Raw genomic sequence first — 24840 nt, 5'->3', positions numbered from 1 at the left:
TAGCTACCCACCTTCTCTATTTTTCTAACAGAGGTACCACCGTACCAGGTAGTAACAGAGGCATCAAAGCCCGAGACCGTTCTCCTGCGCATTCTCTCTCTGAAGACGCACACGTACATATCTTTAGCTCTCTTTCTACACAGATTTTTCTCTTTCTCTTCAAATCCTCAATTTCTTCAATGTACATCTCTCTCTCTCTCTCTCAATAAATAAACCAATCTTTAGTTTTTGGGGTTTCTGTTATGGAATGTCTGGATTGCTGGGTTTGGTGTTTGATTCATTTATATGTCAAGTTTTAAGCTATCTGGGTTGCTAGGTTTGGAGGCAAAAAATAGTTAAAATTGGAGTTAATGTTAGATTATGTAGATCAAAGTAACATCATTAGTCTATGGTCCTGTTGATACCATTAATAGCATTTGTGACTCTACAAGTGTTCATGATTTTGAGAACCTTGACTTGATCATATCATATTACTGTGGCTACACGATCTAGTTCTTGACTGGACTTGGCCGCGGCCACGTTGGTTACTCTCATTCATCCTTAACTTGGCCATGCCATGATCATATGTTATGATTTTTTCGCTTAAAACGTCAGTGATAATTCTATCTATATTTATTTCAAATATATTGATACTAGTCTAATGTTTATCGGTGTAATTGTTAAGCTGTTAGAGCAGTCATAGAGCTGTTAGGGCAGTTATAGAGCTGTTAAACAGTAAGAGAGACAGAGCAGAGCTGATTGTTCTCTCTATACAAGGGATTGAACCTTCTTTAATATGCATGCTATGATTGACTATAACTGTCTCTGCTTTGCAAGAAGTATATCTGATATTGATAATTGATCATTTCAGACTTTTCTTCCAAATATAAGAGTATTTCATAGTCTGGTGAAACAAGGGTTGCTGGAATTGTGCAATGACATGGAGGAACTAATGCAAGCTCGATTGATCTTTAAGAGCAACCTTACATGCAGTTGTCACGGCATTGTGTTAGACAATAAAGCAAAGAATAAAATTGATGGCCCTTGGAAGGAAAAATTAGCTGCAATTAGATTGTCTGATGAAATGCTAGAGTCTGAGCGAAACAAACTTTGGAGGAAGAGAAAGAAAACGTGTTGCCGAAATGTGGGCAATGGAGAATGAACAATTTGATCAAGATCATTATGAAGCTGATGAGTGGAGGGCTAGGGAAATTGCCAAGGATGCTGTTATACTCTTAAAACAAAATGAATACAAAAAATGGAGAAAACAGAGAATTAAAATGAAGTTAAATGGGTGGAGAAAGGATGCTCAGCAGGTGTTTGTAAGACTGCCACTGAATTCAATTCTTTGTCAATTGAGAAGTTTGTGCTTTGGTAAAGTTGGTGGAAACAAAAGAAGAATAAATGTAACAGCTGCAGCTTGCAAGTCAAGCATTTATGGGGCCAGGCTAAGGCAACTATGGTCTTGTTTGTGCTTTTCTTCAAGCAATTTTGGGTTGTTGTAAGGCGGAATGTCAGCATGATGCTGCTGCTGTTCAGTTATTTTCTAATGACCTTCACCTGCAATTTCCAGATTTCTTTCTTGAGGATAAGCAACTATGATGGGGGGTGGTATTGATACAAAGCTGATGCAAATGTATATGTGGCAACGTGCAATGGTGGATGGGTGTTAGGATCACTTAGTGAATAAGCTGTATATGTGGCATGTATTGATAATTGATAAGAGCAGTTACAAGTTGTTAGTTTGTAAAGATTAGTTGTTAAACTTGTAAAGCTTCTTGATATAAGGAGCAGAGTTTGTAGAATGAGGGTTATGAATAGAATTACAGACTTAAGACTCTTCTTTTTCCCTCTGAGATTCTCTTTCTTTCTTCTCTGAGTCTCTCTCTGTCTTCCTTTCTTCATTTCTATGAGATTCGCAACAATGGTATCAGAGCTGGTTTATTCTTGGCCATGGATTGAAAGTTGCTCTCAAGAATCGAATTAGGTTTCTTTCCCTGAAATTTCTCTCTCTTTTCCATCTCTAAATTTATTGAATTTCTTGTTCTACTCTTTCTTGTTCTCTCTGGAATTTCTTGAGTCAATTCTTTTTTTCAACTTTCTTTTCTTGAACCTTTCCTTAGTTCCATTTTCTTTCATCTTTCCCTGTTGTTCCATTTCTCGTCTGCAACAAGAACCATGGACCATTTTCCTTTTGAAATCACAAGAACATTGTTGGAATTGAATGATAGAAGATGCAAGGGTTTCTGTTTGTAGTCTGAAGAAACTTATTCAGTGAGCCACAATCATTCTAAGGCCCCATTATTTGTGACCATCATTAATGAAGAAGAAGATCAACAGGAGTTTGTGCAAATTCAGGGTGCAAGTGAGCTAGAAAATCAAATGAATCACAATTTGTAGCTGTTGAAACTTGTGAAAAAGAAGATGAGCATCTAGAGATTGCAGAAAAAGTGAATGCTGTGATTTCGGATCCAGTCAAACTTAAGTCTGAATCTCAATTTATAGCTGCTGAAACTTGTGAATCTTGTCTTTTTGATGTTATGACACTGGATTCAGTTGATAGTATGCAGTTAGAAGAGGAGTCTGCTGAAAATACAGAATCAAAGGAGGCCAGGAATGTTGAAAAGTGAAGGATTTGAGGGAATTGGGAAGTGGAGATGAGGAGGCAAAGGTTGGCTTGATCGAATTAGTTCTCTCAAAACCTTGCGAGAGGGAAAATAAATGGAAATGTGGAGCTTGTTCAAGAGAAAGATAATGAAGTGTCTTCAGTGTGTGTAGAGGAGACACAGAAGAGTAATGAACCTGAAATGGCGGTAATGAATGAGGACTTTCAGGGGGATTACAATAGGAATGATGAATGTCAAGAAAGGACCAGTGGTTCATTGCTAAATTCCATGAATAATGACGGTTTAATTAAAAGGAATGATTTGGATGAGGTTATGATGGATTCTGTTGACAGTCTGCAGAAGAAGAGAAGCTCAATGCCTGTTGATGAAGGTGGATTTTTTAAAAATGTGATGTACCGTGATCTCAAGCCATAGAATTTCTTGCTGGCTAGCAAGGATGAGGGAGCCATGTTGAAGGCCACTGATTTTGGATTATCTGTGTTCAGTGAAGAAGAGAAAAAGAAACTGATCGATAATGAGAAGATTAAGTGCAGATGAAACAAATGTTCAGTGGAGATTCAACTGGGTATTTGAGTAGGATCAAATGCATGATGAAGTGAAATTGTGCCCTGCAAGAGTTCAGTTCAATTAGCTGAGATTCCTTAGAGAGGAAAGTGCTCAACCATCCAGCTGTTAGCCAAATAGTTCATCCTATTATCTTAGATTCATAATCAAAATGACATCATTTTCCACAAACAACAAAGTCTTTTATTCTGCCTTAAAAAAATGGCAAGAGAAAGTGTTGTTGGCAGTCCATATCAGATTCACACTTCCACACAAGACTTGACTTAGTTAAAGCAAACAAATTCTTTTATTTTGCCGTGTTAAAAATGCAAGAAAAAGTGATGCTGGGCAGTCCATATCAGCTTCACCCTTCCACAGGAGACTTGACTCGGTTATAAAGCAAACAAATTCCAAAGACTTGCCAATCTTCCTATGCTATTTTACTCAAAAGCCCATATAATAGTCAACAAATGCACTTTATCCATTGACTATAAAGTGACCCATCATGATCAATGGTTAGAATAATACCATTGTGCATACAATGGTTGCACTCAATAATTTTCTCCATTTTAAACATATGATGAGTGGTGGAACATTTGCCAAGTAGTTGATCAAGAGAAATATCTGCGTAAAAATACTGAAATGAGGGTAATTAAGCAGCTGTTGGTTGCTTTAGTAATAGCTTCATTATTAGAGGGATGGTGGAGCTGTGATGGTTGTTTGGATGATGAGAGAAATGCTCTTTTACAACTCAAGGCTTCTTTCAATAATCCTCTTGAAATATCACTCTCTTCTTGGGGTATATATACTGATGACTGTTGTAAATGGGAAAACAATCACTGCAACTCCACCACAGGACGAGTTTCCCAACTCACTATTTGGAGCAATGGTTGGTATTTAACAGATTGGTACTTCAATGCCTCTTTGTTTCTTCCCTTCCAAGAATTGACGAGTCTTAGCTTACTACACAGTTTTATTGATTGTGTTGAGAATGAAGGTCGAATATCTCTCTCTCTCTCTCTCTCTCTCTCTCTCGTTATTTTTTATTTTTAAGCAGATAGAATATTTGTCTTCTTTTATTATCTTTTTCATAATATTTTAAGTATTTTTTTTCCTAATATTTGATAAAAGCCGCAAATAACACTCTGTAATTTTAGTTATCGTTAAAAAAAAAGAGTGAAACTATTTATTAAGATATGTGGAGTTTTTATGATTTAAAATATGTCAATTTTATTTATTTATTTTTTAAATTGTACTAACCTTGATCAACATGTTGAAGAAAGTTTTTCTTTTTATTTTTTTAACAACTCTAAGAATAATATATACCTACGATCCTCTTAAAATGCAGGTTTTGAAAGATTAGAAAGTCTCAACAAGTTGGAGTTTCTTGATTTAGATAGAAGCTGGTTCAACAACATGAGCATATTATCATCTATTGGCCATCTTTCATCTTTAAAATCATTAAGTTTAGCCTACATCGGATTGGAAAGTGTAACTGATATTCAAGGTTAGTTCAACTTGTTATATCTTCTTATTCTAGTTTTGAAAATTTTCCTTTTATTTATTGATTTATTTATTTTTCAATTTTCAAGCATAAACTTTGACTGATACTCTTTTATGACTTTCGAAGGACTATCAAGACTCGAAAATTTGGAGTTTCTTGATTTGTCATACAACAACTTCAACGATAGTATCATACCATCTTTAAGTGTCTTTCCATCTTTAAAATCATTAAATTTAGCCTACAACAGATTGGAAAGTGTAACTAATTTTCAAGGTTAGCTCAAATTGTGATATCATTTTATTATAATTTATCAGGGTTTTGCTTTCATTGATTTATTTATTTATTTTTCAATTTTCAAGCACAAACTTGACTAATACTGTTTTATGACTTTTGAAGGGCTATCAAAACTTGAAAAATTGGAGTTTCTTGATTTGTCACACAACAACTTCAACAGTAGTATCACACCATTTTTTAGTGACTTATCATCTTTAAGATCATTATATCTATGGGACAATATACTCACAGGAACGATTGATATTAAAAGTAAGATAGACTTTCTTTATTTTTTTCACACCATTTAGAAAATCAAATGTGGTTCATGATCTTTTCATAAAGCATATATTTCACTGACTATAAAGCCACTAACTAGAACTTCCTTTGGTGCACAATGTCAAGGAGTATCGAAACTTGGAAATTTGGAATTTCTTGATATAAGTTTTGACAACGTCGGCAATGGTTTCCTATCATCCTTTGTTGATCTTCCATATTTAAAAAAATTATTTCTGTATCAACGTGGATTGAAAGGACTAATCGATATTCAAAGTGAGTTTCAATTTCTGTTTCTGTTCATTTTCTTTAACTGTTATCTCAAACAAAGGATGTTCATGCATTCCCAGTGAATTATATTTCCCTTGGGCAGAATTAAGTAATGGAACAAGCTTAAAGTTCTTGAATTTAGCTGGCAATGAAATTGAATCCCTTAAATCATTCCAAGGTATAACTTGAACTTAATTCTATTATTTTATTTGTTTCAAATAAATATATATGTTGAAAATCATATAACTAGCTAGAAATAATGTTTCTATAGGTGGTGGTAAAGAGTTACAGAAGCTGAGCAATTTGGAATATCTTGATTTGAGCTATAATCGCCTGGATAACAATAGTCTATCATCTCTTAGGAGACTTTCATCTCTCAAGTTTTTGAATATGGAATACAATCTCTTAGAAGGATTAATAAATATGGAAGGTCAGATATGTGACATTGTCACACACACACAAACACGCACGCGCGTGTGTATATAGCCTAGACTCAATTCGCTGTGGACTCAACACACAAAATGTATGATGGTGCTCACCTATTAAATACATGGGTCCTACATGATTATGTCTTGGGTCTATAGTGAATCAGGTCTAAGCAAAAATTTTTCATAGGATGAATTTTTCTTACCTAGACCCGATTAATGGATATGCTCTGGTACTCTTACAAACATTCCACAACATGTGAGATCCACTGCTATATTATTAATTAGATGAACTGGAACATGCTTTATATGGTCTTATAATTTCAGCATCTTTTAACCAGAATTGGATTATTTGTTTTACTTCTTATATCTAGAATTGGATGCTTTGGGCAACTTAGAGGTACTAAGCCTAGGAGGAAATCAAATTACTAAAGTTGTGGCCTGAAGAGGTATGCCATTTAAACCAAAGTTTGATTCATGCGGTACTATACAAATAGAACAATTATTTCATAGCATTGGTTACTGGTTTTTCTCCTTTATGTTTCAGTTTTCAATTATTTCATGTGTTCCAATTCCATAAAACAAATATTATATATTTTTGCTCTAATATATCACATAAAACAAGTGAAGCCTTTATTTATTTATTTATTTTAAACGAAACATAATTGTATTCAATAATAAAAGCAATTTGTTGCAAATGAGTGGGAATATAGCATTACGCCCTAATCTAATATGAACAATAAAATCTTCCCAATTGATACAATTGCATTAAGCATGATCAAAGCAATTTGTTCATACACTTGCAGATATGAGACTCGTCAGGAATTTGAGTGCTCTTTTCCTTGATAACTTTTCCTTGATAACATTAAGACCCATGGAAGAAGCAGCATTCAGCTGGAATTACTGGGAGCATATCCATTTCTCAAGACCCTTTCTCTAACAGATAATAGCTTCAAAGGAGCAATATTTGCTCAAGGCAGGTTTTTGAGATAATAGCTTCAAGTTATTCTCATTAATCTTTACTTTCATATATGCTACAATAATTGTGATTAATTTGCCTAGTTTCACTGAAATTCTGCACTTTTTTTTTTCTTTTAAGTAGAGCTGCGTAATTTGACAAGCGTGGAAGAGTTGTTTCTGGATCATTCCTCACTTGATGAAGAGTCTTTTAAGAGCTTTGGAGTATTGCCTTTCCTTCAATTTTTGTCTATGAAAGCCCTCAATGCTACCCTACCTACTCAAGGTAAATCAATAAGATTTTTTTTTTTTGAAAAAGAGGAAAACAAATTAAAGCATCAGTATTTTCTTTGTTTTGAGTATAATTGAGCTTTGTTTTCTTTTCTTATAGGAATAATTAGAGCTGAAAATTAATTGATCAGTGGATTTGACCATTTGAAACTTAATTACTCATTTATTAGCAATAATTATTATTTTAATAATATTTTTATGATAAACAAATAATTTAAAATTTAAAATATATCATTAAAATTAAGAAAAAAGTATTTTTCATATATAATTTATAACAAAAAATTTTAAATAAGTATACATGTGTGTATATATGTATATATACTAAAAAATTTTAAATTATTTATTAATAAAATTATATTTGAGTCCACCCATTTATTAAATTGATTAAAAAAATATTTTTTTGATAAAATTAATATTTTTATCTGAATTGGCAAAAAAATGAGCCCTTTTTTTCTATGTTGACCAGTGGGCAATCTATATCAATGTGTAACTTTGAAATGGCCAAATTTGAACCTGCTCGACAATAATCCAAATTCAAATCTGTCCAATCTATTTGCCACCTCAACAAATTAAATGATTTAATTTTACTTAGATCGTGTTTGTCTTAACTTATAAGCTCTAAAAATTAGATTGATATGTTTGTTTATAATAATTTTTTGGTTTATAAATTGAGTTTATAAGTTAAAATAAAAATAATAATAAGCTGGGAGACCCAACCTTTTATTTTGATGCTTATATACTCTGTACTTATAAATTAGTTTGACTAAGTATTTTATTATATAATCTTCATTTAATTTTTAGAATTTCATCATAAATCTTATTAATATTTTTTTTTGTTATTTTAAAGATAAATATACTTATAAGTTATTTTTTATCAAACACATTAATTATTTATCAGTCATTTATAAACACTTTAAATAAATATATAACTGCTCAAAATTTTAAATATTTATAAGTTCAAATTAACTTATAAGCATATAATGTTTAAAAGTTGATTTTCATAAATTAGGTCAAACGCCCTCTTAACTCTTCAGACTGGACTCATTTAGTAAAGTAACCTTTTTTGTAAGCCTAAACTTGGCTTTGCTAAATATAAAGAATGAGATCCAATGAGCTTTTATCAAGTTGAGCATGGGGTATCTTATGAGTTGGTCGATTGCCTCATTTGTGGTGTTAGGAAAAATCCATTTTTGAGCCCTTCAACATACATAATGAGGTTCATCTGTTAAACTTTTATTTTTATTTTCTTATTGTCAAGGTATGAATTAATTTTCATGCTTTAATTGTGTTGTTGAGCTCACAATTGATTTATTATTTTTTAATATAAAAAAAAATCAAAGAGTAATATTATTTTTTAACAGGGTTGCTGAATTTCAAAAATTTGGTGTATTTGGATTTGAGTTTTTCCACTCTCCACAACAACTTCTTGAAAGACATTGGAAAGATATCATCACTTAAGATTTTATTATTGTCGGGATGTCAACTAAGTGGAACCATACCTGCTGCCAAAGGTAAGATCCTTTTAATCCTTCTTTGTCACGAACATGGTTAATTACGAAAATGGATTTTTTTTTATACCCACTTTAATATTTGAGAAAATGATAGGTACTTTTAAGATAAATGCTTTGATTTTTTGAATTTTTCTTTACTAGACCTAGTCCACCATCAACCCAAAATATAAGAAGTATGATGGAATTTACCTATTAAATACATGGGTTCCACATTTATGTGTTCATGATGGACTGAATTTAGTAAGGTTGTGTTGATGTGACTGTTTGCAATTACCCAAAATCGTTCAAAGTGGAGAAAGCGAATCCGTATAGCCGACTCCAAATTTTTGGGATAAAGACTTAGTTGAGTTGAGTTGAGTATATATATATATATATATATACTAAAAATTGTTCAATTTAATTTTTTTTTATTTGCAGACTTAAGTCATTTTAGACATTTTTATCTCATTGGATTGCATTGTCATGTTAACATAATTATCGATATTAAAATATTTTCAATTAAAACATTAATGGGCAATGTTCTGGGTATCATTTTATCAAAAATTTTGAAAATATATTTGAAAACAAACTTTTTTTTTTTTGAATTAACCACTCACACAATGACATTTGATAGACATATATTAGATTTGTACTAATACATTTCACAAATAAATAATTTCAGGTTTATGCGAGTTAAAACATCTTCTAAAGTTAGATATGAGCAACAATGATCTCCGTGGCACATTGCCTTCGTGTCTAGCAAATTTAACATCCCTTCAACAATTAGATATATCTTCCAATCACTTCATTGGAAATATTTCCATATCTCCCCTGGGGACTCTCACATCCTTACATAAATTACAACTTTCAAGAAACCTATTCAAAATTCCAATCTCACTACTGCCGTTCTTTAACCATTCAAAGCTCAAGTTCTTGGATTGTCATGAGAACGAGATATATGCAGATATAGATGTTCCTAATTTGACACCAAAATTTCAATTAGAGACCTTAGATTTGTCAGGTCAAGGAGATGGTGGAGTGTTTCCCAAGTTCCTCGATTATCAGCATAAGTTAGAGTATGTTGATCTGTCAGATATTAAAATGAAGGGAGAGTTTCCACATTGGTTGATTGGAAACAACACAAAATTATACACACTTCACTTGCCTAGTTGTTCTCTTTCAGGGCCCCTCCACTTGCCAATGCATTCCCATGTGTATTTGTCACACTTAGATATCTCTGACAACAGCTTCAACAGTCCTATTCCAACAGAAATTGGAGTACAATTTCCAAATTTATATTTTCTAAACTTGTCTGGAAATGGTCTCATTGGTGACATTCCTTCATCATTTGGGAAAATGAGCCAATTGATAAAATTAGACTTGTCCAACAATCGACTATCAGGCATAATACCCCAAGACTTGATTGTTGGATGTATTTCATTATTTAATCTCATTCTTTCAAACAATAATTTGCAAGGCCAAATATTCCCAGAACAGGCTAATTGCAAAGAATTGGATCGATTATTGTTGGATGGCAATCAATTCACTGGAAGTATCCCATATAGCATACTTAACTGCACCTTGTTGAATATGTTGGATGTGAGTGATAATCATCTCTTTGGTAGCATTCCTGGTTGGATAAGGAATATGACTTTTCTTCGAGTCTTGGATATATCAGAGAACAAGTTCTCTGGAACCCTACCATCTAACTTTGTCCCTCCACAGATCAGAGAAGTTTATTTATCAAATAATAGGCTACAAGGACCACTGACAAATGCATTTTACAATTGTTCTGAATTAATGACATTGGATCTTAGTCGCAACTATTTCACTAGAAGGATTCCAGATTGGTTTGGCAAGTTTCCAAAATTGAGCTATCTTCTTTTGGGTTATAACAATCTTGTAGGTGAAATACCAATTCAGTTGTGCAACTTAGGCCAATTAAGCTTGGTTGATCTTTCTAATAATAATCTTTCTGGCCATGTCCTCCCTTGCATAACCGCTGCTAGCAATAAGGTTAGGCAAGAAGAAGTTGGCACAAATCCGTATATGGCTTCATCTCCAGCTTATATGAAACAGCCTTTGGAGTTTACAACAAAGAGTATATCGTATTACTTCCAAGGAAGCATTCTCAAGTACATATCAGGGCTCGATCTGTCCTGCAACAATTTGACAGGTAAAATTCCTACTGAAATAGGAAATCTTAGCATGATCCAGGTGTTAAACCTGTCCCATAACAGTTTGACAGGATTGATTCCGCAATCATTTTCAAACTTGAAGCAAATTGAGAGCTTGGATCTGTCCTACAACAAATTGAATGGCAAAATCCCTCAACTCACTCAACTACATTGGCTAGCTGTCTTCAGTGTAGCACACAACAATTTATCTGGCAAGACACCTGAGATGGTTGCACAATTTGCTACATTCGACAATAGTAGCTATGAGGGAAACCCTTTCCTTTGCGGACCTCCATTGTCTAAAAGTTGCTTTTCTTCATCAATAATGCCAAGAGTTTCAGAGGAAGATAAAAAAGATCATAAAAGAGATGGTGGCTTTATGGACATGGATGCTTTCTATGTGAGTTTTCTGATTTCTTATGCCTTAGTGTTGTTGACCATGGCTGCCATTTTGTACATAAATCCATATTGGCGAAGAGCATGGTTCTATATGATAGAGTTGAGCCTCACCAACCTCTACTATTTTCTGGTAGACAATATTCCTTTTTGGTTTAGATGCTATTGAAGTCTGGGTCTGCTATGTACTTTAAAAGCATTCAACCATGATGAGTGAGCTGAGTTTATGTCCTAGTTTGAGTAAGCTAGGATGGTTGCAGAATAATGAGCTGGAGCTGATTGCAGAGTTCAGTTCAACTAGCAGAGATTCCATTGAGAGCTTGTTTCAGTCTAATGTTGATTGGTGGTGGATTTTTTTCTTTTTTTTTTTGGGGATAAATATATTGATTAGTGTAGTTGTTAAGCTGTTAGAGCAGTTGTTGAGCTGTTAAACAGTTAGAGAGAAGAGCTGATTGTAATCTTTATGCAAGGGATTGAACCTTCTGTAATATGCTATCTATGATTGAATAATAACTCTCTTCTTGCTCAAGGCTCTCTGGTTCTTCTAATCTTCTTCCTTCTTCATCTTTTTTTTTATTATTTTTTAATCTTTCTGCTGAATTTCTATATATATATATATATATATATAATTCATAATAAACTCAATCTCTAGAATTGTGATGACACAATATTAAATAAAAATTCATATTTAATTGATGTATAGGATATCTTGCAATATCATGCTTATTTCAATAGTAAATTCGTAATATATGTTATATGATTTTGCTCCTCATGATTATTTTTATGCATTGAAAATATTTAAAATAAATAGAGTTGTTAGAGATTACATAAACTCAAAACCTCTTATATTAAGAGGCAAGTGCTCAACTATGGAGCTATTTGTCCAGTGATTGAATCCTGTTATCTTAGATTCATAATCAAAATGGCATCATTTTCCACAAACAACAAAGTCTTTTATTCTGCCTTATAAGAAGGGTAAGAAAAAGTGTTGTTGGTAATCCATATCAGATTCACACTTCCACACAAGACTTGACTTAGTTAAAGTAAACAAATTTTTTTATTTTGCCGTGTTAAAAATGCAAGAAAAACTGATGCTGGGCAGTCCATATCAGCTTCACCCTTCCACGGGAGACTTGACTCTGTTATAAAGCAAACCAATTCCAAAGACTTGCCAATCTTCCTATGCTATTTTACTCAAAAGCCCCTATAATAGTCAATAAATGCATTTTATCCGTTGATTATAAAGTGACCCATCATGATCAATGGTTAGAACTATACCATTGTGCATACAATGGTTGCACTCAATAATTTTCTCCATTTTAAACGTGTGATGAGAGGTGGAACATTTGTCTTTTTATTTTGCCGTATTAAAATGGCTACAAAAAGTGTTGTGGATTAGAGCAAATAAATTCCAAAGACTTGACAATCTTCTTATGCTATTTTACTCAAAAGATCATATAAAGGAGAAGAAGGGAAGAGAGTGGGAAAGAGAGAGGAGACTTGACTTGGTGAAATAAAATTATTTCAATAGAATAATATGGCCCAGTTTTCAAAATAATTATCTAGTGTAATTGTTATATGTATAATAATTACATTTTTACTGTTGATTATATAATGTGATTATCATAATCAATATTAATAATAATAACAATTTATCTTATTTAAAATATAATTAAAAATTAAATTAAAAAATAAAAATTATAAATTATTCATAAATAGTGTAGATATTATGCTAGTTTTAACATATGACGGGTGGTACAACAGTTGATGAAAAGCTGGTGGTCGTTGCACCTTTGGTTTCTTTTTATCATTATGATAATATTTTTAGCTAATAAAAAGAAAAAAAAAAAGTGGTTGATGAAGGTAGGCAGCTCAACGAAAGGAAATAGGATTATATATATGAAAGATATATCTTATAAAAAAAATCTAAAATTAAAAAAAAAACTTAAAAGTTTTAGAGTATTCATAATTATAGACAAAATTTTATTTTGTATGTATCATAGCTGAATCATAATTAGCTATCACAGTTGTAATTAAAGTATTAAATTGGATTTTAAAAAGTTAACGATAAATTATAATATAGTCTATAAAGTTTTATTTAATTAATAAAATAGTCTTTAAAATTTTATTTAATTAACAAAATAGTCTTTTAATTTAAATTGTATATTTAGTTTTTTTTTATATAAAATATATTTTATATTCATTTTTAGTTGAAACTTTATACTAAAAATTTATTTTTATTAATTAAAATATATTTTAATATAACAAACTATTCAAAAATTATATATTAATAAAGTAATCACAAAATAATCATATTTGGAATAGAAGAAAATAACCATTACATTTGGATGACAGGAAAGAAAAATAATTGGAGAATGATAAAAGAATACAACAATTAAAAGGAATATATATATATATATATATATATATATATATAGAAAGAAAATATTGATAGGAAAGTTATCCAAGAAAGTGAGGCAAATGTAGGGAAGTGAAAAGAGAAGGTCAAAATCAAAAAATTAAGTTGAAATAATAGAATTGATTCGGTTCAATTCCTTTTATTACCTCGGCATGTTTCAATTTTTATATTTTTTTCATTTTAATTAATTGGTTATTTTTGTTTAATTCTGAATTGAACCAATTGATTTCAAACTCACAAGCAAGTGCACAACCATCGAGCTATTAGCCCAATAGTTCAATCCTATTATCTTAGATTCATAATCAAAATGGCATTATTTTCAATGAACAAGAAGTCATTTATTCTGCCTTATAAAGAAGGCAAGAAAAAGTGTAGCCATTAGATTCACACTTCCACTAGAGACTTGACTCAGACAAAGCAAACAAATTCCTTTATTTTGCCGTATAAAAAATGCAAGAAAAATTGTTTCTGAGCAGGCCACACAAGACTTGACTCTATTAAAGCAAGCAGTTCAAGACATGATGAGTGGTGCAACATTTGCCAAGTAGTTGATCAAGCTAGGAAGCTCAACTCAAATTATTACACAACCTGAGTCTATAAAAAGCTTAAAGTGTTAGGATGTTGCATTCATTAGTTAATTCAAGAGAAATAGTTAATATTATAAAAAATAATAAAAATAAAAATAAATAAGACATTTGTCAAAATTAAATAATTTTAAAAAATTTTGGCGAGTGAAAATATGTTCAACAAGTATCAAATGCATAAAAATTTATTTAATATGGCTTTTAAAATATTATTTGGAACAACAATTCATTATATATATATATATATATATATATATATATATATATATATATATATATATATATATATATATATATATTGGTTTGAAATTAATTAAATTCAATATATTTTAATTATACAATTCTAAAATAATTAAACCATTTTTTTAACAGCATTAAAATAATATTTTCTAAAAATACATTTTTAACCTTTCTATTATAATATCAAACCTCAAACACGGTTTCAATTAAAATAATTGTAGATTTTGAAAAAATATATTATATTAAATTAAATTTGATTCATTATAATTGCGTGACGTTGGTGATAATTTTTTTTTCCACATTTGTCTTTTTATTTTTGCCGTATAAAAAAGACCAGAAAAAGCGTTGTGGATAAAAGCAAATAAATTCCAGAGACTTGCCAATCTTCTTATGCTATTTTACTCAAAAGCCCATATAAAGGAGAAGAAGGGAGGAGACTTGACTGGGTGAAAAAAGAAAAGAAAAACTAGTTGATGAAGCAAGGAAGCTCAACTGAAATTATTACACAACATGGGTCTATAAAAGCCCAAAGATGCTAGGCTGTTGCTTCATTGCGTAATTGAAGAGAAATAATTGTTTATATTTCGCATACAAGTACTGAAATGAGGCTAATTAAGCAGCTGTTGGTTGCTTTAGTAATAGCTTCATTATTAGAGGGATGGTGGAGCTGTGATGGTTGTTTGGATTATGAGAGAAATGCTCTTTTGCAACTCAAGGCTTCTTTCAATCATCCTGAACACAAATCACTCTTCTCTTGGGGATTACATACTGATGACTGTTGTAAATGGAAAAATATTCACTGCAGCTCCACCACTGGACGAGTTTCCAAACTCAGTATTCAGGGCGATTATTTGGCCGTTGAATGGTGCTTCAATGCCTCTTTGTTTCTTCCTTTTCAAGAATTGACGAGTCTTAGCTTACGAAACAATCATATTATTGATTGTGTTGAGAATGAAGGTAGAATATTAATTTGTCTTGCATTATCGTATAATTATGCAATAACTAATACACCTTTTGTTTCATAATATTTTAAGTTTTTTTTTTCTAATATTTGATAAAAGCTGCTAACAACAAAAAGTAGTTTGAAACTATTATTTAGATATTTTCATAGTTTTATGATTGAAACATAATTAACTTTTTTTTTTTAACAACTCGAAAATAATAAATAATAAATAAATCTAACTAGATACCTACCTCTTATGATGCAGATTTTGAAAGATTAGAAAGGCTCAGCAAGTTGGAGTTTCTTGATTTAGAAGGTAACTTGTTCAACAACAAGAGCATTGTATCATCTATTGGCCATCTTTCATCTTTAAAATCATTGAATTTGGGCGACACTAGATTGAAAAGTGTAACGGATATTCAAGGTTAGCTCAACTTAAAATGTTTCCTTATTCTAATTTTTGAGGATTTTCCATTTATTTATGTACTTATTTTTCAATTTTCAAGCACAAACTTGACTAACACTCTTTTGTGACTTTTGAAGGACTATCAAGTCTTCAAAATTTGGAGCTTCTTGATTTGTCATTCAACAATTTCAGTGATAGCATCATACCATTTTTACGCATCTTTCCATCTTTAAAATCATTAAATTTAGCCGGCAATAGATTGAAAAGTGGTATTCAAGGTTAGCTCTAATTGTGATATATTTTTATTATAATTGATCAGAATTTTCCTTTTACTTATTTATTTATTTTCAATTTTCAAGTAAAACTTTGATTCATACTCTTTTATGACTTGTGAAGGACTATCAGGACTTGAAAATTTGGAGTTTCTTGATTTGTCATCCAACAACTTCAGTGATAGCATCATATCATTTTTACGCATCTTTCCATCTTTAAAATCATTAAATTTAGCCAGCAATAGATTGGAAAGTGGTATTCAAGGTTAGCTCTAATTGTGATATCTTTTTATTATAATTGATCAGGATTTTCTTTTTACTTATTTATTTATTTTCAATTTTCAAGTAAAACTTTGACTGATACTCTTTTATGACTTGTGAAGGACTATCAGGACTTGAAAATTTGGAGCTTCTTGATTTGTCATACAACAACTTCAACAAGAGCATCATACCACTTCTAAGTGTATTTTCATCTTTAAAATCTTTAACATTGATCAACAACAGATTGGAAAATATAACTGATTTTGAAGGTTAGCTCAAATTGTGATATTTTTATATTATAATTTTTCAAGGTCTCCTTTTATTTATTTTTCAATCTTATTCAAGCACAAATTTTAACCATTTTTTTTTATTTTGCTTGTGGAGGACTATAGAGACTTGAAAATTTGCAGATTCTTGAGTTATTCACTTGTGAAAAATTAGTGTAATTTGCAAAAAGAACTTTTTAAGAAAATTGAAAAATAAAGTATTATGTTCATTTGCGCCAATTTTCCAAATTAAGAGTTGAAAATTTTTCATTTTCTCAAAATTTAATTAAACCTTTTAAGAGATAACTTTTAAGTTTTCCATCATAATAAAATTACTCTTTTTCAACCGTTAAAAATAACGACCTTCTTTTTTTTTTTTATAAACAAAGCTATACTATAACATTCTTTGACTAAAATTGAATAATTATTTAAGAAAATATTTATTTTACAATAATAAAAATTTAATATTATAAATAAATAAATAAATAAATAATATATATAAAAAAAATTTAAAAGTATAATATATATATATATATATATATGTAATTTTCTTTTTTATTTTAAAAAAAAAAAAAGAAAATTACATGTAAAGTCACTAACTAGAACTGCTTTGGTGCACAATTGAAGGACTATCAAAACTTAGCAATTTGGAATTTCTTGATTTAAGTCTTAATGACTTCGGCAATAGTACCCTATCATCCATTGGTGATCTTTCATCTTTAAAAGAATTACATCTGGATGAATGTGGATTGAGAGGAACATTTGATATTCAAAGTGAGTTTCACTTTCTCTTTTTCTTTCTATATATTTATTTATAAAATATTATTTCTAGTTCTCTTACAAACTCAATAACATTCCACAATTATTAGATGAACATGCTAATTATATAGGATTTGTTTTACTTCTTCTTCTTATATCTAGAATTGGATGCTTTGGGCAACTTAAAGGTACTGAGCCTACGAAGAAATGAAATTACCAAAGTTGTGGACTCAAGAGGTATGCCAGTTAAAACAAAGTTTGATTCATGCATTAATAGTTGGGTGGTCCTGGTTGTTGGTTTTTATTGTATTTTCAATATAGATTCCAATTCCATAAATTAAATATTACATATTTTCTCTATTATATCACAAAACATAATTGTATTCACTAGTGAAGCAATTTGTTACAAGTAAGTGTGTGTGTATATATAGACTAGCCTTAAGCCCCGTAGGCTAATATGAACAATAAAATACAACCCTCCTTTGCTAAGATGCCGAAAGATCACATTGGCTTGCCAATTGTTATAATGGCATTGAGCATGATCGAAGATATAAAAACACATGTCTGAATACTATATTTTGTTCATTCACTTGCAGATGTCAAAATCATTAGGAATTTGAGCTCTCTTTTCCTTGATGACAATAGCAGCATTCAGCTAGAATTATTAGGGGCATACCCATTTCTCAAGACCCTTTCTCTAATGTTTAACAGCTTCAAAGGAAGAATATTTGCTCAAGGTAGGTTTTTGAGATATGCCCAAAACTCCTTCAAGTTATTCTCATTAGTCATTGCTTGCATATATGCCGCAATACTTGTGATTAATTTGCCTAGTTTCATTGGAGCTCTGACCTTTTTTTTTTTTTTTCATTAAGTAGAGATGGGTAATTTTTCAAGCGTGGAAGAGTTGTCCCTGGATGGTTCCTCATTGGATGAAGAGTCTTTTAAGAGCCTTAGAGCATTGCCTTCTCTTAAATTTTTATCTATGCAATACCTCAATGCTGACCTACCTAGTCAAGGTAATTCGATAAGATTTAAAAAAAAAAAAAAAAAGCTCATTTATAGCCTTCAAAAAACTTCATTTGAGCTATACAATATACATGTGAAGATTTATCTGTTAAGCTCTTTTATTTATGTATTTATTTATTTAATGACTATATTTGATTAATAATATTTTCATAATATTAAGGTTTATGTGTGATTTCCATTTTTAAATAATCTCACCTTTATCATTATATTAAAATATCAATTTTCATTCTTTAATTGTGTTATTAAACACATAATTGAATTATTATTTTTTTAATAAAAACAGCAATATTATTTTTTAATAGGCTTGCCGAGTTTCAAAAATTTGGAGCATTTGGATTTGAGATGGTCTACTCTCCACAACAACTTCTTAAAAGACATCGAAAAGATGCCCTCTCTTAAGATTTTATTATTGTCCTTTTGTCAACTAAACGGCACCATACCTGCAGCCAAAGGTAAGGTTCTTTTAACCCTCTTTTTGTCACACTCATGGTTTATTACAAAAAGGAATTTTATGAATTTTTTTTATACTCACTTGAATATTTGACAAAATGATATCAATTTTAATAGACATTTGTTTTTATGTTAATAATTATATTGATGTAGTAGTATGCAATAAATAAAATAATTTTTAAAATTTTTATATTATTTGCGGACTTAAGACATTTTAATAAAGTTTAGTATATCATTTTATAAAAAAAAATAAATAAAAAATAAACATAGACCCTTACTAGTCTTTCAAAAATTTCAAATTGCTTGTTTATACAATTCTAAAAATGAAAATATATTTGAAAGCAAAGCTTAGAATGTCTTTTTTACCATAATTAACCCTCACAAATTGATATTTGATAGACACATTTTAGATTTATACTAACACTTTTCATATAAATAATTTTAGGTTTATGCGAGTTAAAACATCTTCAAAAGCTAGATATGAGCAACAATGATCTCAGTGGCACTTTACCTTTGTGTCTAGCAAATTTAACATCCCTTCAACTGTTAGATCTATCTTTCAACCACTTCATTGGAAATATCTCCTTATCTCCCCTGGGGACCCTCACATCTATGCACACATTACATCTTTCAAGCAACCTGTTCCAAATCCCAATCTCTCTTCTGCCATTCTTCAACCTTTCAAAGCTCAAGCACTTGGATTGTTATGAGAATGAAATATATGCAGATATAGATGTGCCTACTCTGACACCAAAATTTCAACTACGGACCCTATATTTGTCAGGTCAAGGAGATGGCGGAGTGTTTCCCAAGTTCTTCTACTATCAGCATAAATTAGAATATGTTTATATGTCAAATATTAAAATGAAGGGAGAGTTTCCACATTGGTTGATCAGGAACAACACAAAATTATACGCACTTTACTTGCACAACTGTTCTCTTTCGGGGCCTCTCCAATTGCCAATTCATTCCCATGTGTATTTTTCACACTTAGACATCTCTGACAACTACTTCAATGGCTCTATTCCAACAGAAATTAGAGTATGTTTTCCAAGTTTAAATTCTCTAGACTTGTCTGGAAATGGTCTCACCGGTGGCATTCCTTCATCATTTGGCAAAATGAGTCAACTGACAGAATTAGACTTGTCCAACAATCATTTGTCAGGCATAATACCCCAAGAGTTGATTGTTGGATGCAGTTCGTTATATGAGCTCATTCTTTCAGACAATAGTTTGCATGGCCAAATATTCCCAAAACAAGCTAATTGCAAAGAATTGATTCGATTATTGTTGGATGGCAATCAATTCACTGGAAGTATCCCATATAGCATAACTAATTGCACAATGTTGGAAATGTTGGACGTGAGTGATAATCGACTCTCTAGTAGCATCCCTGGTTGGATAACGAATATGACTACTCTCCGAATCTTGGATCTGTCAGAGAACAATTTCTTTGGAAACCTGCCATCTAGCTTTGTCCCTCCAATGATCAAGGAAGTTTATCTATCAAAAAATTGGCTACAAGGACCATTGACCAATGCATTTTATGGTTGTTCTAAATTAACAATATTGGATCTTAGTCACAACCATTTCACTAAAAGGATTCCAGAATGGATTGGCAATTTTTCAAAATTGACCTATCTTCTTTTGGGTTATAATAGACTTGAAGGTGAAATACCAATTCAGTTGTGCAACTTAACCCAATTGAGTTTGGTTGATTTTTCTAATAATAATCTTTCTGGTCCTGTTCCCCCTTGCATAAGCCTTCGTAGGTATTCTGATCACGAAAGAATTTACATGCCTTCTCCTATAGATTCTATGACTCAACCTTTGGAGGTTACAACAAAGAATGCATTGCGTTATTTCCAAGGAGGGATTCTCAGGCTCATGTTAGGACTCGATCTGTCCTGCAACAATTTGACAGGTGAAATACCTGTTGAAATAGGAAATCTTGACAAAATCCTGCTGTTAAACCTGTCCCATAACAAGTTGACGGGATTGATTCCACAATCATTTTCAAAGCTAAAGCAAATTGAGAGCTTGGATCTTTCCTATAACAACTTGAATGGCAAAATCCCTCAACTCACTCAACTATATTTTCTAGCTGTCTTCAGTGTAGCGCACAACAATTTATCTGGTAGGACACCTGAGATGGTTGCACAATTTGCGACATTCGAGAATAGTAGCTATGAGGGAAACCCTTTCCTTTGTGGACCTCCACTGTCTAGAAGTTGCTTTTCTTCATCAATAATGCCAAGATTTTCGGAGGAGGATAAAAAATATCATAAAAAGGATGGTGGCTTTGTGGACATTGATGCTTTCCATGTGAGTTTTCTGATTTCTTATGCCATAGTGTTGTTGACCATAGCAGTCGTTTTGTACATAAATCCATATTGGCGAAGAGCATGGTTCTATATGATAGAGTTGAGCCTCACCAACTTCTACTATTTTCTGGTGGACAATATTCCTTTTGTGTTTAAATGCTATTGAAGCCTGGGTCTGCTATGTGCTTTAGAAACCATGGGTCTGCTATGTACTTTAGAAACCATGGGTCTGCTATGAGTCAGCTGAGTTTGTGTTGTAGTTGTGTAAGCTGGGAAGGTTGCAGAATAATGAGCTGAAGCTGATTGCAGAACATCATTTATTACTTGTTTCTGTCAGTCAGTTAGATGAGCTATAAACATAGCTTGTTGACTTTGCAACTTCCTATGTACTCTTGTGTGCTGTTCATTTCTTGAATGAGAAGTAGTCACTCTGCAAGCCTGCTCAAGATTTATAGTACTGTAAGTTTGAATATTTGTCTAAAAATGAAAATAAGATAAATTACATTTAGCAATTTTTTTTTTAAACTCATTCTGCAATATTCAAACTTAAATTCTTAATTATTTGATGATAAAATGAAATTTGATCATGAAAATAAAATAAATGTTTGCTTGTGGAAGTTTTTGAGTGGTTGGGGGTATGAGATGAGGCCATACACCCAGCTATAAATAATAATTTGCTTGAAATTAATTCTCATGTCGCAGGAAAATTCTTTGTAGTAAATCAAATTTTGAATAGCACTGTATTTTCTATAATCTCAAATTTTCGATCTTAGCACAATTTAAATATAAAACATTGTGTTAAAAATTTAAATTTTTATTATTGGAGCGTTGGCGTTTGAGCCCTCAATCTATCATAGCCTGAATATTCCTACAAAGGCTTCCATTGCCTTCTCTTGTCCAGCCTTAATTTCCTCTTCATTCGCCTCAGCACCATCAATAGTGTAACTCTTGCTGCTGCGCTTGAAGATGGATCCTCCATCAGGCAGCTTTCAACCTTAATCTGAAAAGAGATCCATCAATGGCAGGATCACCTGCCATCACAGAGTAGTCATATGTCAAATTCTCCTTGTCTATAGCATCAATCTTTAAGTGTAAGTCTGTATCTACAAGCTTAGTCTACATTCAAGCTAATGTGACAATCATCTCCTAGTTTTATACTCTTTTCATATCTGTTTCTTTTTGCAAATATCTGTTTCTTTTTGTAAAATTCGAGGATTGGTTAGCTTAAGCTCTGTTAGCTAGCTAGGGGATATTTTGTATTCTGATGCTCTGCTCTACGCTTTCAATAAAGTTCTCTTCAGATCCAAGAAAGGTTCGTAATTAGCATGGACTAGGTATTTAATTGACAATCCAGGTTTCCGTCTTCAAATGGAACCTACAATATGTTAGAACAAAAAAGGAATTTATTCTATGCAACCATTGTACGTAAAACTCATACACTCTGAACAAGTCAAATGCAACATGATCAATTGCCAATATAAGAAGAGCAAGATTTAACACAGAGGTGGGATATCTGCCAATATAATGAATAGATATAACACATGAATGAGAAACATCCAAATGATGACCAAATACCTTCATGATCAATTTTTAAGTCTAATGGTGGCTCCTCATCATAACCCTTTTTCATAAAAATGATCCAATCATATTGTAACTTCAATTAGTTTGACTGACAGAACAAAGACAATTGTAAACCTTTGTGCTTCATAGGCATGCCAAGGTAAAAGTTATTAAATAAACTCTAAAACAGAATTTATGAGTTTTATTACCGTCAACAACCGTTCCATGTCATCTGCCATAACCGACATAAAGTCACCATTATATTCAGCAAATACGGCAATTAGAATAAATAGATACATAAGTCCTCCTATTTCTTGTGTGAGATGGATTCAATCCTAATCAGCTGCTGTTGAATCATTCAACAACTATGGTAGAGATACAGATATTTTTAGTGCTAATGGAAATCATTCCAATAAGCTAATCCCAGCCATCAGGCTTCCCCATACACCCAGTTCCAAATGCATCATATTAAGTGAAAAAACCTGGCAGACAAAAAAAAAAACATAAGATAAAGCACAAAACATAAGCTAATCCTGATAATACTTTGAACATCCTTTTTGGTGAAGAATTCAATCAACCTGAACGGATTAGCCATTTCTTCACCTTTATACGAAACCTTATATTATGGTAACTTTTACATGATCAGATAGATGCTTGATATTTTATATCATGATACATAAGCTTTTAACACTATGTTACTGATCCTGTTAAATTATTGAGCATAAAAAGAGAGAACTAAACATAAGTTTTCTGAAATGGAACATCTGCACTCACACAATTTCATTAACATAAAGCTCCTTGTATAGGAGACACATTACAAAAGCAGTACATGAGCCATACCTACTGCAGAATTACTTTTCAGAATTTACTCCATAAATTCTGCATTATCACTCCTTTACACCAAACATTATACTAACTAAAGTTAACATACAAAATATCTTTGACTTTTGAGTCTCTAAGGAAACTCTTACAGCTCTAACAGATCCAATGCCCTCATTGTTGGACCCTGGAAGGGGAGTATTGCCAATTGTGCAGTCACATTACATATACTTTCATCAAAGTCAAAGGGCTACCCAAAATTTTTTTCTTACCATTTTTTTGTTGACTTCAAAGCATAAGAGACTAAATGGAGGAAAAAACAAACACTCAAACAAAGTGAATTAGGCAGTAGAAATTTGGAAAGCAATACATCTAGAAATGTCCCCATCTATCTCTTTCATCCCTCCCTAATTCTCTTCTCTTCTCTGCTTTCACTCATAACTTATCAACTTCACATAAAGAGAAAGAAAGATGTTTTAGATGCATAATGGAGAAAAAAAAATCACCAAAATTAAGTGTCTAACAAATTTTTAAATATATACATGTCACTAAGTTTCTAAACCCCAACAAAATGATAGTATTTGAACTATAATTGAAAACATTGTCACTAAAATTTGTATTATTTTCATTGCAATCATAAATTTTGAATTTTTGCGATTTAGTCATCCAACTAGAAGAGACTTGCGTGTTTAATTGTTTGAAGACCTTTTAATGTTGGGATTTTTACATTTGGTTTTGTATAGTCATTTTCTAATCAGTAAACCCATCGGCTGAACATTTGAATAAGGAAAATATGTACAAATTGAGCTACTCCAGTGCATGAAATCTTTGAAGCATTTTATCAAACATGTGGTGGTCGTCCCTGAAAATTCACAGTTCCTGACAACATTATATTCTGATTATTTTGTCATTTATAATATATTTTTCACGGCAAAGACAATACCCTTAAGGACATTCAAGCTAGTGTTAAAATCATCTCCCAGTTTTGTACCCTTTTCGTATCTGTTTCTTTTTGTAAAATTGATAGTGCAAACAAGAAAAATTTGCAGATTGGTTAGCTAAGGCTCTGTTACCTTAGCTAGGGGATATTTTGTACTCTGATGCTCTGATCTAGACTTTTAATGAAGTTCTCTTCTCCTCCAGGAGAGGTGCATAATTAGCATGGACCCTGAATTTAATTGACAATGCTGGTTTCCTCTATAGTATGGCTACAAGCGGAAATTTTAACAAGTAAGAACAAAAAACGAATTTGGGTCGGCTTATTCAATGCAACAATTATACGAAAAATACATACACTCTAAACAAG

The 24840-nt window shown here is 31.6% G+C and overlaps 2 protein-coding genes across 10 annotated transcripts; both read left to right on the top strand.

Moving 5' to 3' along the window:
* Positions 1–1700: 1700 nt before the first annotated feature.
* LOC110649911 (cuscuta receptor 1) lies at positions 1701–11734 on the top strand. 9 transcript variants are annotated; one of them, XM_058131813.1, is made up of 9 exons: positions 1701–4038; positions 4498–4656; positions 4780–4926; positions 5050–5196; positions 5329–5475; positions 5573–5647; positions 5741–5899; positions 6701–6870; positions 6997–7134. In XM_058131813.1, exons 1-8 carry the CDS (start codon positions 3792–3794, stop codon positions 6832–6834), a joined length of 1215 nt encoding a protein of 404 aa, XP_057987796.1. In that variant the 5' UTR covers positions 1701–3791; the 3' UTR covers positions 6835–6870; positions 6997–7134. The 9 variants fall into 9 exon arrangements, 7 of the variants coding, with proteins under 7 accessions (XP_057987796.1, XP_057987794.1, XP_057987795.1 ...); XM_058131811.1 differs by having other exon boundaries at positions 1701–4146; XM_058131812.1 differs by lacking the exon at positions 6997–7134 and adding an exon at positions 6269–6343 and having other exon boundaries at positions 1701–4146; positions 6701–6836.
* Positions 11735–14824: 3090 nt separating this feature from the next.
* On the top strand, positions 14825–21680 carry LOC131171824 (cuscuta receptor 1-like). The gene is made up of 8 exons (XM_058131809.1): positions 14825–15405; positions 15657–15815; positions 15935–16075; positions 16194–16334; positions 16453–16599; positions 17224–17370; positions 17518–17592; positions 19277–21680. Exons 1-8 carry the CDS (start codon positions 15051–15053, stop codon positions 21319–21321), a joined length of 3210 nt encoding a protein of 1069 aa, XP_057987792.1. The 5' UTR covers positions 14825–15050; the 3' UTR covers positions 21322–21680.
* The last annotated feature ends 3160 nt before the right edge of the window (positions 21681–24840 follow it).

Source organism: Hevea brasiliensis, chromosome 13, assembly GCF_030052815.1.
Source record: "Hevea brasiliensis isolate MT/VB/25A 57/8 chromosome 13, ASM3005281v1, whole genome shotgun sequence".
NCBI lineage: Eukaryota > Viridiplantae > Streptophyta > Magnoliopsida > Malpighiales > Euphorbiaceae > Hevea > Hevea brasiliensis.
The sequence above is the reverse complement of the archived record's forward strand: the minus strand, read 5'-3'. Positions and strand labels throughout refer to the sequence as shown.

Coding starts and splice junctions, on each gene's coding strand:
- LOC110649911 (XM_058131810.1), top strand. CDS start 7,104: ATGAAAGCCCTCAATGCTACCCTACCTACTCAAG. Junction 7,138..8,503: donor TGCTACCCTACCTACTCAAG/GTAAATCAATAA, acceptor ATTTTTTAACAG/GGTTGCTGAATTTCAAAAAT. Junction 8,654..9,314: donor AACCATACCTGCTGCCAAAG/GTAAGATCCTTT, acceptor AAATAATTTCAG/GTTTATGCGAGTTAAAACAT.
- LOC131171824 (XM_058131809.1), top strand. CDS start 15,051: ATGAGGCTAATTAAGCAGCTGTTGGTTGCTTTAGTAATAGCTTCATTA. Junction 15,816..15,934: donor AAGTGTAACGGATATTCAAG/GTTAGCTCAACT, acceptor TGACTTTTGAAG/GACTATCAAGTCTTCAAAAT. Junction 16,335..16,452: donor ATTGGAAAGTGGTATTCAAG/GTTAGCTCTAAT, acceptor TGACTTGTGAAG/GACTATCAGGACTTGAAAAT.